At 39.4% G+C, this 17,167-nt stretch overlaps 2 protein-coding genes across 3 annotated transcripts; both read right to left on the minus strand.

Annotated features, from left to right (window-relative positions):
* Positions 1-6,678: 6,678 nt before the first annotated feature.
* On the minus strand, positions 6,679-11,405 carry aldoca (aldolase C, fructose-bisphosphate, a). Of its 2 annotated transcripts, none has more exons than XM_039622710.1 (9): positions 9,996-11,405; positions 9,305-9,442; positions 8,962-9,173; positions 8,814-8,868; positions 8,535-8,695; positions 8,355-8,438; positions 8,088-8,262; positions 7,799-7,998; positions 6,679-7,701 (listed from the first exon to the last, which is right to left on the minus strand). In XM_039622710.1, exons 1-9 carry the CDS (start codon positions 10,015-10,017, stop codon positions 7,609-7,611), a joined length of 1,140 nt encoding a protein of 379 aa, XP_039478644.1. In that variant the 5' UTR covers positions 10,018-11,405; the 3' UTR covers positions 6,679-7,608. The 2 variants fall into 2 exon arrangements, with proteins under 2 accessions (XP_039478644.1, XP_031587572.2); XM_031731712.2 differs by having other exon boundaries at positions 9,305-9,489; positions 9,996-10,026.
* A 964-nt stretch (positions 11,406-12,369) lies between these two features.
* On the minus strand, positions 12,370-15,742 carry rskra (ribosomal protein S6 kinase related a). Its single transcript, XM_031731669.2, has 8 exons — positions 14,991-15,742; positions 14,359-14,466; positions 14,194-14,234; positions 14,074-14,101; positions 13,722-13,811; positions 13,351-13,439; positions 13,137-13,247; positions 12,370-13,053 (listed from the first exon to the last, which is right to left on the minus strand). The coding sequence occupies exons 1-8, from the start codon at positions 15,100-15,102 to the stop codon at positions 12,817-12,819; spliced, it is 816 nt and encodes a 271-aa protein (XP_031587529.2). The 5' UTR covers positions 15,103-15,742; the 3' UTR covers positions 12,370-12,816.
* Positions 15,743-17,167: the final 1,425 nt, after the last annotated feature.

The following is a 17,167-nucleotide window of genomic DNA, read 5'->3' on the forward strand; positions in this document are numbered from 1 at the left end:
GAGCACCCAACATTCACCATTTATTGTGCCATCTTAGTCATCTGAGAAACAGAAAAATCAGTGACGTAGCTCATCTTTCTCACAATCCATCAAAACTCAAAGGCTGCTCCTGTGAAACAATAAATTTGAACTTGGTCTTGAGCCCAGTTTGGGTGAAGATTAAATTCTGACCAATACTCTAGGAGCAGTAGTGATTCTTGTGAAGTAACAACATAAAGTCTGCATTAATGTAATGTATCAACGGGACACTTGCTATTTTAGAAAAGTTATTCTTTACATTTGCAAAATTTTAAACTTCATTGTGCTCAGTCACACCTGTTAGCATAAAACTTGAAATATTAAAATAGTACAAAACCTTTGATAAGTGACAGTAAAGATCAGTTTATAACAACTAAGACATCAAACTCTTGTATTTGTCTTCGTTTACAATTGCAACAAATTCCACAGAACCAATATCTCTGAAAATGAGTGCATGCTTCTGAAACATTTGATAATATGAATATTTCAAAACATCAGTTTGAGTCTGCTCAATTGCAAAACAAAGGAAAACTACTGACTTGCATGAGATAAGCATCTGCAAAGTCCAGCATATTGTTGTTCACATAAGTTTCTTAAACCATGAACAAATGAGTAATTGTCTAATATGGAATGTAAAGTGTAGTCATTTAGTGACATACAAAAGTGAGAATGAGAACTTGCAAGAATAAAAAACAAACAGTAAAATAAAAACTGTCCTTAACACTAAGGAGCATACAATTACAGTTCTGCATGGCTTTCTGCAAGAGTCTGTTTCTTAGACCATGCACTAGTGAGGCGCACTGCCTTCCACCAATGTTCATTAGGGGCGTTCTGAATGACTTCAAAGATGTCCTTAAGTTCCGTTGGATAGTCTATGTTGAGGGCAAAAGAAGGCCCATCAGCATGGAAATGGCACTGAGACATCCCTCAGATTGAGACAGGATTACTGCCGCCTCAAGGACAACCAACACATCGATGATGTCTTCTTCTTTCACCATCGCAATGCCAACTTTCATCCTCTTAAGCGTGTCTTCAATACCTGTCGGCTATAAAGGGTTCAAAGACAAAAAAAGAAAAAAAAAATTACACAATTACAATTACACAATATCCCTTGTGCTTAACAATTCATGTCTTTCCAAGAAAGAGCCATACTGATGCTTTGGATGATGGTGATTAGCTTTGGGTAACACTTATTAGTTGTTAAAGTTTTTCAGAATGAGATATGCACCCCATGTTACAAATCCATTTCTTGCTTTAAACAAAGACCATGTTCATAAATAACTGAGCATGTCTTCAATTGCAGAATTCAAACAAAATTTTCAATTTAAATGGTAAATGGCCTGTATTTGTATAGCGCTTTACTAGTCCCCTAAGGACTCCAAAAGCGCTTTACACGTTCAGTCATTCACACACATGGGTGGATGACTGAATCGTGGCTGAAGAGTTGACAGTTCGTCTTATAATTGGAAGGTTGCGGTTCGAGCCCGGCTCCGACAGTTTCAGTCGTTGTGTCCTTGGGCAAGACACTTCACCTGTTGCCTACTGGTGGTGGTCAGAGGGCCCGGTGGTGCCAGTGTCCGGCAGCCTCGCCTCTGCCAGTGCGCCCCAGGGCGGCTGTGGCTACAATGTAGCTTGCCATCACCAGTGTGTGAATTTAAATCTACTTATGCTAAATATTGGCTGTGCTCTAAACCAAATCTGGCTGAGAATACATGAAATGTGCAAACTGCAGCTACACTACAGGATCAGATTGTGGCTCCATAGACAATGCTTCTTTAATCAGTTTATTGATTAAAGTTTATTTTCCCCTATATTAACAGCATGAAAAAGAGCATATAGACATGGCTGAACAGGTTGCATAATTGGCACTGAATATCAACATCCACCTTTACCCAGCTGCCCAATGACTCTCGGCCAGTAACCTTTAATTGCTTACCCAGTCTACACAGTCTATTTTCAGGGTCCAGGACATTTCACCAAAGTATTGCCCCCCACAGCTGTAGCAGCCACTGCAGCCCCTTAAATATCCTAATATCTCTGCCATTACAATATACAATGTGAGAAATCAAGCGTAAAGCTAAAGTGAACAGTACAGCAGCGAAATGTCAAAGACCCTGGTGAAGACATGAATAAACACAAGACACTAATAATATCAATGCTAGCTTGCCAGTTAGTTTCTCTGAAACCCAGACCAAATCCAGTGTCAAAAATCTTGTAATAATACATTTGGTGAGGAAAAAGTACACATGTACTTTTTAATTTAAAATCCACTGTGGTGCTGTCATTATTAAATTTACTAAAAGAAACAATGCTAACCTTCACAGTCTTGAAAGTGTGTGAGGATCTTCCTTTAGAAAATGAGGTCCTCTGTGCTCTTCCTTTGTGTAGGGCTCTGGTCAAAGAAGTCAAAAAAAAAACAAAAACACTTTTTAAACAGTGTTTATGAAGCATGTAGACAGCTCCAAATTCACAGCTTTTTGATACATAATTCCATCAATATATGATTATCATTGGAGATTTTGAATCAGGCTTATCAGGATATTCAAGTAGAATATGATATCCAACCTACCACCAATATACATAGATTCTGTAAAAGTTACCACACTAAATGTCCAGTTGTGAAATATGATGACAGACTTTACTTATCAGCTTTCTTTCAATGAGTTCATCAGTTGAACTGGATAACCTAAAACTTAAACAAAGGATTAGATTTACGCAGTTGAACACTTACATCATCTCCGAAGCATCTTATGAGCCTAGTTAGCCCTCCTATGCCGCTCTTGATTTTGTACAGCTCCACGAACCTCTCCATAATGGTCAAGCACAGCAAAAAGGAACCCTTTCAGGTCAACAGATGTAAGGCGGGCAAATTCTGCTTCAACCTGAGCAATAGAAGAAGAGGGGTGGAGAGTACAGACAGAATAAAAAAAAGATTCTTTGAGACCCAAATTTAAGCAAACAGTCATCTGAGGCCCATTAGAGAAAACACAAACACACAAAAGTAAACAAACAAAAAGATGCACTTTACCTGCCGTTCAGCAAACAAGGAAGTTCAGAGAACAATAAGCTCTGTCTTGAAATCTTTTAAAGTAGAATGATTGTGAAAATGACTTATGTGATGTAAAACTTTAGTAAACGTGCGATTAAAAAAACACTGAGTAAAAGGACAAGTAACAGTTTCCTTATTCCTCAGATGTTTACCTTGATGAGCAATACTGTTTTAGTCCAACTGCCTCATTAAAGTTACACAACAGGCTTTTTACATTAAAGCCAGCAAGTCCATTACATACTCCTTTTTAGATCTGAAATACTGTGCAGATTCTGTGTATATGTAGTGGACAGCAATTTACCCAAAAGAGTGCAAAGTTTGCAAGTCCACCTCATTTAAATGACAAAGTCAGATGTGATCATCTAGACCTGTGAAAATAAATTAATGACAAACCTGGAGTTATGGATGTTATTACAACCACAAGAACCTAAACAGTCTGCTCCATTGCTTTTGTTAATGAATCATTTGTTGGTAACACGTCTGAATATTTAGTTTATGCCACCTGCATGTGATCATCAATAGTGCCATATTACTTCTTAAGAAGTACCCTGACACTACAATCTTTATATCATTTGTTCTACAGAGCTATTAAGTTACAATATAATCTGAGGTGTTTCCAGTATGACAAAATGCACAAATTGTAACTTACCATTTGACTCCACTGACAAAAATAAATCCCCAGCATCAAGTTTGGCTTCACAGACCTAAAATAAGTAAAATAAAAATATATGTTATAATTATATTGTTTTCGCCATTTATTATTCATGTTTGCTAATTTTCTGACATATAAACAATGTTAGTTTTGTTACAATACAGAGAATGCAGTTTAATTAAAAGGTAAATTATGCAAAAAAAAAAAAAAAAAAAAAACTTCTGCAGTATATCATGCCAAAAATCAGTGTCTCTGATGCCAATTATTTTATCACTACAGCTCTTTTAGTATGGAAACTCACACAATCTAGTCATACTGATCACAAGAGTTCAAAATAAGTCAAAATAGTGAGCTGTTGTTAAGCATAAAAAGCATTTCAGGGTAACAAATAACTGCACAATAGAATTAAAGCAAAAAATAAACACACTGGAGGACTATCTGATAAAAACTAATATAATGCTGGTTTGTAGACCATATTTTGTCTCAGTCCTCAGTGCACTCTTGCAACTTAGCATGCAGCAGTTAATAACAACTTCAGTGATTACATAGGGGTAAACAGATGACAACAAGCATCGGAGTCCTGCCAAAAGTTCTTTTGAATCCAGTCAGTTATTGGAAATATTGCCAAAATGAACTTCCACCAAAATACAACAGCCTGTGAACTTGAAAGAAATTTACAAGTACAGAGACAATATGAAATAAGCTTTATTAATTAGCTGAGTTAGCTTGCTAATATCGCAACAGGGTGAGTGCACAACCTTAAAGTTAGCGGCACAATACTTGTGATTTGGTCAGTGCCACATTAAACCCATAAAAAAAGGCCATATGTCAGTTTATTAGGTCAAGTCTGGTCATGACATACAAGCTGGACCTTGTCGGCTAAAGTTACATTAGCTAAAGCAAACATTTCGGTAAAAGAAAAACACACATCATGCCATAGATTCAAAACATGTTCCAACTTTTGTAGCTCTCTTTCCTTATAGTTATAACCAATGTTACTCACCTTGAAAGCATATTCCAAAGAAGACGATTAGAAAACGTCCAAGTAAAGTGAGCATGTCGTTAACCGCCAATTCCCCATGATGCACCTCGGTAGCAGTCACGTGAGGCAGTTTTGAATCCTGCTGTGCTCAACTTACCCGCATTGTCAAGTTCACATAAGTTGCTGATTTAGCTGGACATGAGTTTTCAAGTTAGCTTTTTTGGTGTAATTGGGACGTTTTTAACTTGTAATTCTATGTTATAACAACAACTTCAGTCATCTATCGTCAAACTGATATAGAATAATATGTTGAAACAACAAACAGCTAGAATTACATTTTACAGTGTAGAAAGGTGCAGAGGTGGGAACTAACAAAGTACAAATATTACATTACTGTACTGAAGTAGACTTTTCAGGTATTTGTACTTTACTTGAGTATTTATTTTTCTGACAACTTTTTACTTTTACTCCCTACATTTTAAAACAAATATCTGTACTGTCTACTTTTTACCTTCTCAAAACAGACTCCTTACTTTTGGTTCAGCGGTATCATTTATAGCTTTGGGAGTCAACGCAGGCCGGAAGGAGTGCAGGTGTCCGTTAGTTGTGTTTGCTTCAAAATGTAGCTAGCTCTACAGAAGAGGAGGAAGCATGAAGTGAGTGATGTTTTTTTTAACTGTCAGGTAATTTCAAATTCAACATTTCTATCAGCTCAACAAATATCAGCAAACACACTAACTGTTTGTGTGCAGTTTGTCACAGTCTGTCTGGGAGCTGAAGGTGTATTAGCTAACTGCAAGCTAAAGGTGTATTTCCAGGGGAGAGAAAAGCGTGCGAGAAAACTTCACTCAGAGATGGAGAAAGATGTAAGAAAAGACAGGAGAAGAAGAAGAGAGGTTATATTTAAAGGTAATATAGATATTTTGCTCGGTGACGCTTGATAAACTTCAAATTTAAAACTTACATGTAATGTCATAATTTTAATCACATATAGGATATTCCTGCAAAACAAACTAAGCTATACTAACTTTGTGTTATGCAAATGTCACATGAAATAGTCTGTAGTTTGTATGGGATGCAGAGGTTAGTTTGTCGTACTGTGGTGAATTAGTCTACTACATCAATTGTAGTAGACTAATTTCAGTTTAAGATGATGATGGTTCAGTTAATTCACAGAATTCTACCTTCATAACAACTGTATACAGTCTAGTATGAAAACAATATGCAGTGGACCCTCAGTATAGAAAATGGAAATCAGCCAAGATAGCTGTGAAACGTCTGCTATTATCTTGTTGAATTCAGTTGTGTAAAAGAGCAACAGGTCAGCTGATCACAGCATGTACATTAAGAAGCATCTACATATACATTGTGAGATGTGGTTCTTTTCCCCATGCTGAGACACTACACCAGCTGAATCTCACTGTAACCCCTTACTGTACCAGCTTAACGGTTTAAGTGGGGAGGAGGTGTCACCCTCTACAATGTAGGCAACAGAACATTTTTTCAAATTCTCTTGCTGCTTGTGTACATACTGAGTACATTCATTAAAATTTAGATTCAAATATTTGTAATCTCATGTAGTAATATTATTTTATTTTTATATTAATATAACACAAATAAATTAAATCTAGGGTCTTTCTGTGTGGAGTTTGCATGTTCTCCCCGTGTTTGCGTGGCTTCTCTTTGGGTACTTTGGCTTCATCCCACGATCCAAAGACATGCAGTTAGTGGGGTTAGGTTAATTGAATGTGAACGTGAGTGCGAATGGTTGTCTGTCTCTATGTGTTAGATCTGGGACAGACTGGCAACCTGTCCAGGGTGTATCCTGTCTCTTGCCCTAAGACAGCTGGGATAGGCTCCAGATATATACTGATGTGTCAAAACATTATCAAGGGTACATCACGCTGTTTTGTAGGAAACTGTTGTGAGTAAATTTGTTGCTAGTTTTTTATTTAAAAAAAATACTTGGACCAGGGTTGAAATGGAAAAAACATGTCCATAAATGTTTGAATGTGACATTTTGAACTATTCAGAGTTACACATATGTCAAACTACAGACTGGTGGAAATGAACTGTAACTGACAAAGAATATCACAGAAGCGCTTCAGCATCACGTGCCAGATGCCTTTTCTGCTAAATTAAATAAATGCCAAATTCTGGACATTTGACACATTAGATAACATATAGAATACCCTTAAATTACAGGGTTTAACCTTCATAAAACAAAACATCTCAATCAGACGTTACTAGAACACAGTTTTATTGCCTAAATACTTACATTTGAAATATGTTTATTAGACATATAATGCTACTAAGAATGATAAAACACATCAGCATGTGTTGTATATTACTTATTGAGCTGATTGTACTTCATACCTGGGGACTGTAGATGCAAATTAGCTTCAAGCTAATTCTCTTACAATATGTCTATTTGTGCATGTTCACTGCTAACTAAATAAAGAAAATGAACTACACAAATCCACTTTCTCTGTCACACAAGCACAGAAGCTTCACATAACAACTTCTGAATAATAGATTAGGAGCTGTATCGCATAGATTCAGCTGCTTTAACTATTTAGTTAACTGTGTTTTGAGTTGAACTAATATCATTACTCTGAAGCACACATAGGCCGACATTGCAACATTAACTGCAGGATTTAAAGCTCTAGTCAAAGTACTGCCACAACACAAGTAAAGCATAAGCCTTTCATTCAGCACATGTGTTAGAAACAGCCAAGGCCATGTTCTGATTGTTCTCATTTGTCAAGGCAAGATATTTCATTTAATATCATTATGTAGGCCAATATTCTGAAATAACCTAAGAATATGCAGTACAGCTCCTCTGTAATATATCTTGTTATGGTGTGGAAGAACACACTGCTAGTTAAAATGTTCTTTTTATACTCTTCAATATGCATGGCAGGAACCGTAAATGCGCTGGCCATCCTCTCCATAGTTATCTCCACCAGTGTACTTTCCCTGACATGCCAGACTGTTCACCTGCAGATACAACAGAAAGCAAACAAGCAGAGAAATGTCATACAAATAGCAGCTGGTTCTTTTTTTATGTGTGCATTAAAAAAAGACTGGAAGGTACCTCTGCTCTCTTGATGAACTGTTCAGTGGCGGCTTTCTCGTTCTCTTTATGTCCTCTCCAGGCTCTGAGTGCAGACGCCTGCAGGGCTCGTCCGAAGGAGAACGTCAGGACCCAGGGTTTGGGCAGAGGGCAGTTGTTGATGGCATTAAGGTGGATAGAGGCCTCCTCTTCACTCTGACCTCCTGACAGAAAAGCAATTCCTGTGGACAAAAACATGAATTTGTTGTGTTTGGTTTCTGCACACGTTTCTGTTTCTAAACCTCTAAATGAGACCATCATTTTAACTTACCTGTCACAGCTGGGGGAACTGTGCGGCGCAGAGCAGTGAGGGTTGCCATTGCAACCTCCTCTGGGCTGTACTTGGTGGAGCAGCTGTGTCCAGGAGTGACCATGTTGGGTTTGAGCAGAGTGCCTTCGAGGTACACGTGATGGTCTGACATGGCCTTGTACACTGCAGCCAGGACCTGCAACACAGACGCTGTTTTACTAAAGAAGCAGCAGAGTGGTACAGAATGTCTGGAAAATCCATAAAAGTAAAAGTGCAACCAATCCCTACCTTCTCAGTGACATACTGGCAGCGCTTCAGGTCATGATCACCATCAGGCAAAATCTCTGGCTCTATGACGGGCACGATGCCATGCTGTTCAAGGAAAAAAAGATGATCAAACACTGTATATGCATTAGATCACAGTGATGTGTGGATAAGCATTTAGGCTTTATGATTTGGAGTTCTGACCTGCTGGCAGATACTAGAGTAACGTGCAAGAACATTCGCATTTTCTGTGATAGCCAGCTTTGATGGATTGACGTCACTAATTTTGAGCACACAGCGCCACTTTGCGAAGACAGCGCCGTCCTTTTTATACTGCGCACAACGCTCAGACAATCCATCCAGACCTGTGGAGAAGGGTAAAAAATACAAAGAAAAAAACAGAGAAGCGAAATGTTCATAAATGGGAAATTGTGCTGATAAAATGGTTGATATCAGCAGCGGTCCAGTATGAGTCTGACTGACCCTGTGTGGTGGTTTCTCCACAAGTTCCTGCCAGGGGAACAACACCTTTGTCAACCTGAAGAATGCAGAAAATGATTTGAATCAAAATCCAAACTTATTATCATAAAAAGTTGATAACATAAACAGATTTAATCCTAAGTGGTCAGACCTTGACTCCAACCAGGATTCCCCTGTCCCTGATCATTTTGACAAAGGGAACGCCATTGTCAGAGTGTTGGTACAGGGTCTCGTGGAAGAAGATGACCCCTCCGATGCAGCTGTTGATGCGATCGTCCGCACTGAAGAGGATCTGGCGATACTGCCTGCGGTTCTCCTCCGTGTTCTCCACTCCAACTTGAGCCAGCCGCTTAGCCATACTGCCTGCAGTGGGTGTATTGTCAGTGACATATGAACGAGGTGAGAACTTACATTCTTTGATTGGATTGGCTTGATCAGCGACATAAGGTGTGCACTCACTAAATGTGCATGTTTAAAGAAGGAGCGCTACAGACCTACAGACTCATCTGCAGCCAGGATGCCCTTCCCTGGAGAAACTATGCGTAAAGCGGTCTCATGCAGCTCCCTCTTCTGAGCCTCGGAGATCGTTGGGAACTGATGCGTCATCCTGAGTGACTGATTATCTGAGCAGCCTTTGGAAGAAGATTTGACTGATCTTAGCAGCTAAAAAGGGCAGACACTGAAGTGGAATCAAACAGAAAATCAGTCCAGTTTTATCTAGATTTAACACCCGTCCTCCTATCAACTATCTACCTTAAAGATGTCGGAGCTTGTTTGGGTTGCAGGATACAGTAACAGCAGATTGATCCATATTGGTACTTTTCCAATAATGAGCGTGTCTGCAGCTGTTTATAAAGCTTTGAGTTTGGTAATGTGAAGAAAAGGTTTATCACTTTAACTCCCTTTAATAGTAAGTGCAGGCTTGGATGCCATTCAAATATTTGCTGATTCCCAGATGTGATTTTCACAGCACTAGGAACAGGCTAATTAGGTGGGAAAGACTGCAAAAATCCTTAATCACAGTTGATCAAACACTGATAGCAGTGTAAAAAATATATGGAATTGTCAGAGCTGCTGCACAAATCTTCAAAATTTTATAAAATCTAAAGGCAGCTTGTATTTCAAGTTTGTGAAGACAGCATTAAAATCAGTTGAATATAAAAATAACAAGATAAAAGCTCTTACCTGAAATTAAGATGGGTCTCATCTACTGACGCAATGAACACTGATGGAGCCTCCCTGCCAGCTTTAGTTTGTATCCAGCTCAAGTGTGTCACACCTCACAAGCCAACACCCCTGGGCGGAGCGTGTACGCCCACCTTTGCCCCACATGAGTAAAAAAATGTGATGATTCATTGTTCTATTTAAATATAGTGATTTTTTTAATTCATTTAGCTCCATTTTTATCACATTGATATAGAATTTTTCACATGGCCACACTCACTTTGACTCAGCAATGCTTAGAAACGTGGCGTTTTAACTGGTTTACTTTATCTTTTACGTGCAAATTGTTTTTAATAATGCTTCCCACATGTGGAGGTTGCTTGCAAAACACAAAATCATGTATTAAGTCAGAACCTTCTGTCCAATAAGGGCCTAAATGAGGCGTTTAACCACACCCCGTGGTGTGCTATTTTTACTCTAATTAGTAAAAATGTGCCCTGAGGACGGTTTGAAATCTCCTGATAATTTGATCTTCACCCTCAAATTCTCAGGGGTGTTTGAGTCTCCGAGCAATTCGTGCACTCAGTGGCTTTTCCGCAGCGCTTTAAACTGTGAAAAAAATGATGGAAAGTTCCACAAATGGAAATCATTTCCAGGTTCCAGTCAGTGTAAAAGAACATGTCAAAATGGGCCAAATCAGAAGGAAATTAGGTCAACTAGATCATTTCCACTATGAAGAGCAGGTTTTCAACCATTTTTTTTGCTTCCTTATTTTGTGCAATTGCTTTCTGTTTGAAAATGAAAAGTTTCAAATGGTTTAAAAAGTTTAAAATGCAAACTTGAACGCTGCTTATCATCAGCCAGTCGGGATCATTTCATGGCTTTTGAATTTGATTGTGACTACTTGAGTCTCACTCTGTGTCTCTGTGCACATTTGCAGGATAAGCTGCATGAACTATATGTTTTCTGTTGTGTTCAGTTATGTAATGTTACTATTTGGTGAGAGTCTGTGGGATGGCCCTCCAGGATTTCAGGGGACTCCTCTCTTCACTATTGTGGGTCAGTGTGCCTCTAAAAGCAGATATGGGTCAATGGACTGCCTGCCACTATACAGCCACAACACAGGCATGGTGGACCTGTCTAAGACAAGGGCCTGAGAGGGAATTCAATGTCAGGAGGCAGTGGTGGGAGGAGCTGGTGCACTCCCATTCAGGAGATGCAGCTTTAAATAGATTCATGACTTCAAGAAGTACAGCAATTATGTGTGGCTGCCTCCTCTGGGACCCTCGACTTTTTCTCTGTTACCTAATTAAAAGCTTCTAATGATGATACTTTATCTGGTCCTCAATTTTCTGTCCTATTATTGGTTGTCCTCAGTGGGTTTGTGAGCACTCCTGTAAATAGGCCAAACCAAGGCTGAAAGTTGGCCATAGTGTATCCAGGTACACTTAGATACCTGAGATAAGAAAAGTGCCCAACAGAAAATACAGAAGGCTCATTTATGTTTTTCAGAAGTGCTCATTTATGTTTTTGTGCTGTTCCTCATTTTTATTCTGATATAAACCTGAAAAGACCTATAAAATGAAACCCTTTCAGGTAGGTGTTTTGGTTTACTCATTTTTCTTTATGCTTCTCTGGTATTATCTATTGTTTTCTCAGAATGCAAATTATTATTAGAGTTCAAATCCATGAAAGAGGTTTCACTTATAGTTCAGTTCCGTGTGTCATCTTTACAGTCTCTCTGTTTGAGTCCGTGTCTCGGAGTAGTGATTCATGACCTTTGTCTTAGGTTAGTGTGTCTGGCTTCTTGAAGCTGTGTCCTGTCAAATTACTCCCCTGTGTAAGCCCTGTTCCCTCAAGCAAGTGTCGCGTCGGACTTGCTGTGTGTTCATTAGTTCCATTTTGGTTTTGTTTGTTGTGAAGTTTGGTCAGCTGCGTTTTCAGTCACCTCTCGTCTCCGAAGAGTCCTGCAGTCCTAACTATGCCTGCCACAACTAACTGACACTGTCAACATAAAGTTTTAAGTCTAATCTTAAAATCCAGAAATGGTTGACTACACAGCAATGGGGAAAACAAGAAAAACATGGTCCACCATTAAACACAGAAATATAAAACCACACTGTAGCTCTGTGGTCTTTAAACTGTTTCTGAAAAGAAAAAAGTTCAGGCCCCGCAATTCTTTATTAATCATTAACACACCCAGCTTAATCAGTGAAACAAAGGTCAGGAAGACCGTGTTCATTCAACTCAGTGTCACTCATTTGTTTTTCGTCACTGGTCGCTCCTTGTAGTGGCTCTACTCCCCCACCAGCAGGACCTGCACCACAGTTTGACAACCACTGCTCTAACTACATCATAGAATATTAAGAAATAATAAACATAAATAAATGAATACTTTATTTTAAAAATTAAACTTTATTTGAGCAATTGCATTTAAAAACAACAGACAGTGTATATTAAACAACTGTTAGCAACAACATAAAATGATATACAGTAATACAAGGACACATGTGTATAGAGACATCAAAACCTCACCTTCAACTGCATCATGGACGAGACATGCTGAAGTTTCAGTTAAAAATGCTTCCTATAACATTAATTGTTAAACTGAACTGTTAATATTTTTCACAAGTATTTAAGAAAAAGTAACTTTAAACTTTTAATTCAGAGAGGTAACAAAAGTCTGTAGAGAAACAAGTCTGTTATGGAAATACCATCACATGCAGAATTCATGTATCTAGTGTCCATAAACACAGATCGATTTTACACTTTGCAAGTCTGCTCTGCAGGCAATTTTAGGTCCACACTGGCCAAAGTAGGAGACTTTGACTAGCCCATGACTTCACTGGGACTCACGGGGGGAGTGAAGGATGTGATCACAGTCAAAGTTATCGAAGTAATCCAATGAAAAGCCTCTTGTGGATTTGGCTGCCCAATCAGGGTGCGTCCTGAGCTCTAGGATGAAGTCAACCGGTGTCTTCTGGAGGATGTAAGGGTCGAATGAAGTGCCACGGAAGAACATCTGCATCTTGAAACACTCCAGATTACGAAGGCGGTTCACCGGATTCTTGCACAAAAGCTGCATCAGTAAGGTGATAAATGGATAGGTGTGTCACTATAGCTCTAAGGTGGCTCAAAGTAAAAAGAGCAGTGGATTCTGACCTCAGTGAGGAGTAGGATCAGAGCAGAGCTGAAGGTCTCGGGCAGCACATAAGAAAAATCTCTGACCTTTGCCAGCATTCGACAGTGGTCTACTTCTGCCATTAGTGGAAACTACAAATAGAGAAACAAGTGGATTTAAAGCAAAAATAATCTGCACTTTCAGACACTTTTCTACACACAGAGCCAATGAAATAGTGAGTTTAAGTGTCTTCACCTTTCCTGTCGCCAGTGAGAATAGCATAATCCCAAGAGACCACCAGTCAGCAGCATGGTTGTACGGACCCCCGCTCAAGATTTCAGGAGCTGCTCACCCAAAACAGAGATCCACACATCCACATATATGTTTATATATATATGTGTGTGTGTATAAAATAAAAAAGTTAAATGCAATGAAATACCCAGGGCAGAAAATACCTCTTAATAATAGAGCAAAAAGTAATAACATGCAGAATACATTACAGGTGCATCACATCCACAACTGGGTCAACTGAATCCAGGGGGAATGAAACGCAGGTGAGGCTCTCATGTTAATGTTAGTCATGGAAAACAATCACAGAGTATCTGTGGCACGACCACAAATCTCACCCATGTACTGGATCGTCCCACATATTGTAAAAGCTCGCCCTCCTCGTTTCAGGCGGCGAGACAGACCGAAATCAGACAGTCGAAGGTGACCTGAATAGAGGCAAAAAACAAAGAGAGACTGATTTGTAGAAATAAAACCATAAATGTTTCCGCAAGAGGGGTCTTGAAGTTGTCAAGTTTATATTAAAGAGATTTTAAAGAGGTTTTAAGTTAGTGTCTTGGCAAAGCTCCTGAGCTGTGATGTCATGCTTATCTGCTGTTACCTGCGTTGCATCCGTACCCATCTAACCACAATTTCTCTAAATGCTTCAGTCTTAAAAGTCTATCATCAACAACTGCAGGAGAGCATTACCTTGATCATTTAATAGAATGTTCTCCATCTGAAAAAAAATCAGCAAAGCCATAACCATTAAAAGTTCTAAACACACACGTGTGGAAGTTACAAGAGTGATTAAAATTAAAAATATCATACTTTTATATCTCTGTGCATGATTCCTAAGTCATGTAGGAATCCTAGAAATAAATCAGAGACAGAGAGCAAGAATTAAATGACATTAATCCGTTTTTAAAAAAAAACCTGTACTGTGCGCTCAAGCATAATTTCTGTGACAGTACAAGTCATTTGATGAACACTAACCCAGTGCGCTGCCCAGCTCTGCAGCAATGAGCCGAACCTCTTCCTCCCCAAAGTGGCCCTTCAGTAACCAACAAGTGTGCAGGTCACCAGTACTGCAGTAGTCACACACTGCAGAGGACCAGACACAAACATACTTCTCAGCACTTTGAATTCAGCAGCGTGTATAAGTAAATCACTAAAGGCGGAAATAAAAATAAAATAAAGCAAACTGCAAGGAAACTTAAAGTAAAAAAAACTATTTGTTCATCCCACTGTGGCTGGGGAAAGGAAGAAGTCAGGAAGAGGGTTAGGCCTAAAACACACATGCTCTTTGTTTTGTTAAACATCTTTTAGCCATTTCAGTAATCTTAACTGAAAAAAAAAACTGAATTTGTGACAACAGTAGGTAAACAAAGGTCACACAGCAGCTGCAGCCACACTGAGCAGAGGACAGTTTTACCCAACACGCTCATTAGATGGCAGTGCGCCTCTTCACTATCCAGAGATTTTTTTTAGACTGCTTGGTTGTACAGTTGACAACTTTTTTTTCTATGGGACCAAAGATCGGGAAAGGGGGAACTTCTCAGGAACAACAAAGGATAGCAGAAGAGGGGAGGGTCGAGCAGTGCCATCGTTTCTATTTATTAACTCACTAATGAAGAGATGGCGCTGCGTCTGCCAGCAGTCCTGCAGATTGTGGATAAAAGGGTGTTTGAGCTGCCGCTGCAATGCAACAGTCGACACACACAGATCGACAGTGAACATTTAGTGAGGGATGCACAGAGAGTTTCCTACAGCGTGAGGACTACAGACTATGGACAGAAACTATGCCACACCTCTTACTGTAATCCTCTAAGTGGACCTATTATGTCATTACTTATTTACTGTATTAAACTGTTATAAATGATCCTCATATTATAGCAAAATTTTAAATACTGAGGTCAGTGTACAGTTCATCAGACTGGTCATCAATTTTCGCTGTGAGTTCTGAGAGTCCACCCACCTGATGACAAACCTTGTGTTTGTAAAGTACAGCCAATCAGAAAAAAATCTCCCCGACAGTGGATAAACAGAAGGGGTGCACCAAAGCCAAGTATTAGACAGATAAGGATTATTTTGAATTGTGAGTCATGCAAAGCTATGCTGGTTGGCTAGTCTGGCAGTTGGAATTGCCTGCTTGAGCGGCTCTAACCACCTCTCCCTGTAAGAGCTGCTGCGTCTTCTTGTTTGCAGGTGTGGAGGCAGGTGTGGAGTCAGGGCAGACCATCACCAGCTAAGCCCCCCTCCACTCTGCTTTATGTGGAACTCTACAGTCAAGCCTTTGAGTTTATTGTTAAAGTTAGATCATTGCCACTTGTCCTGATCCTGATTCTTGCATCTTATTTTTCATATTTACCCTTAGCTTGGCTCCAGTCTTGTCTCTATCTCCTGCTCAGTCTGCCCAACAATGCACCCAGCCCTCTGGCTCAGCCATCAGCCTAGACACCACCTCCGGCAACCCCAAGGCTCATTTCACCTTCGCTATTATTCATTACAGCTTAATTTATTCCATTGCCCCTCAGCTGTATCTACACCTGGGTTTGCCTGTTTGCACTCCCTTTTTGGATAGTAGCATCCAAAGACGGCAATATGAAGCTGGAAATGAGCATAATTGGTCCACTTTTATCATCACATTTATAATTGTACATAGTTTGTGCTTTTCTATAATAACCATATAACTACTATTTGTATTAAATAACATTAGAAATTTTTGCTTGACATGAATAAATTCCTTTCAGCAATGATATCCTCTCCAGTTTATACTTTGGGAAGCTCTACTAAGAATATTGCACCTTGACCTATTGGTAAGTATTTATGGCCAGCGCATAGACAGTTTATAGCACTCTATAATTCAGCTGCATGCAGATGTAATATTTGTTTATCGGCATAATGAATTTGTTTCTCATTTATCATTAGCCTCAGCATAGGGGTTCCTACAGGAGCTTAAATTTTGCCCATATGTCTGTAAAAAACAATCTCTGCTACAATCCCTATTTACTAGGTGACATAAAAATGTATTTGATTATTTTAATTTCTACTATTTGAATTTTGTTTCTATCACTGGCACAGTTGTACCTGAATGATGACTTCCTCTTTTGACTGCTCCAGGACCCCATGCTTCAATAACTCAGACTTTGGCAGAACCTGTGTGTCAACACAGAAAATTACACTAAAGATGTCCAAAAGTATCACATTTTTAACAGTCTTTAGTTAATACTGGATTGACCTTAACTGCATAGATCTTCTCTTTGGAAATATCTTTCACTTTTAGGATGGGTCCAAATGAGCCTTTAGCTATGAAGCCCAGGATCTGTAAGCATAGAATAAGGCCCAGTTATCTTTCTGTTTCTCCTAAAGAACTTCTTCTCTTTGCTTCTTTAACTGGGTTGTGTTGTGATCCGCAGTACCTGGAAATGATCGGGACATCTACGGTGTGGGAACTCGGGCAGAAAGACAGAGATAAAAGCCGGAGGAGTCCGGTCTGCGCCGGGCGCCTCAGCGCCGTCCTCTGGAGGCAACAGGAGTCTGATGGGCTGCCTGCTGTCTGCTCCCACAGGGCGAGAAAATACAGCTGAGTGTCCGAGTCTATGAACGATGGAGACCCCCACGTTTGAGAGGAACCCGTGGCTGAATCGACGCTGAGCAGCCGGCCCCTCGCTCTAAATTTTAAAAGAAAAAATTATAATATATATTATTCAGATTTTATTTATTCTCACTTTATGTTGATACTTCTGTACATGAGAATCTATTTTGTATACGGCATTTGTTTGAAACGTGTAACTGCAGAGTA

Source organism: Oreochromis aureus, linkage group 14 (genome assembly GCF_013358895.1).
Source record: "Oreochromis aureus strain Israel breed Guangdong linkage group 14, ZZ_aureus, whole genome shotgun sequence".
NCBI classification, from domain to species: Eukaryota; Metazoa; Chordata; class Actinopteri; order Cichliformes; family Cichlidae; genus Oreochromis; species Oreochromis aureus.

Coding starts and splice junctions, on each gene's coding strand:
- aldoca (XM_039622710.1), bottom strand. CDS start 10,017: ATGAGACCCATCTTAATTTCAG. Junction 9,443..9,995: donor GAGACCCATCTTAATTTCAG/GTAAGAGCTTTT, acceptor CTTCTTCCAAAG/GCTGCTCAGATAATCAGTCA. Junction 7,999..8,087: donor AGTTCCCCCAGCTGTGACAG/GTAAGTTAAAAT, acceptor TTTTGTCCACAG/GAATTGCTTTTCTGTCAGGA.
- rskra (XM_031731669.2), bottom strand. CDS start 15,102: ATGTTCACTGTCGATCTGTGTGTGTCGACTGTTGCATTGCAGCGGCAG. Junction 14,235..14,358: donor AGAGCTGGGCAGCGCACTGG/GTTAGTGTTCAT, acceptor ATTTATTTCTAG/GATTCCTACATGACTTAGGA. Junction 13,812..14,073: donor CATTCTATTAAATGATCAAG/GTAATGCTCTCC, acceptor GCCTCTATTCAG/GTCACCTTCGACTGTCTGAT.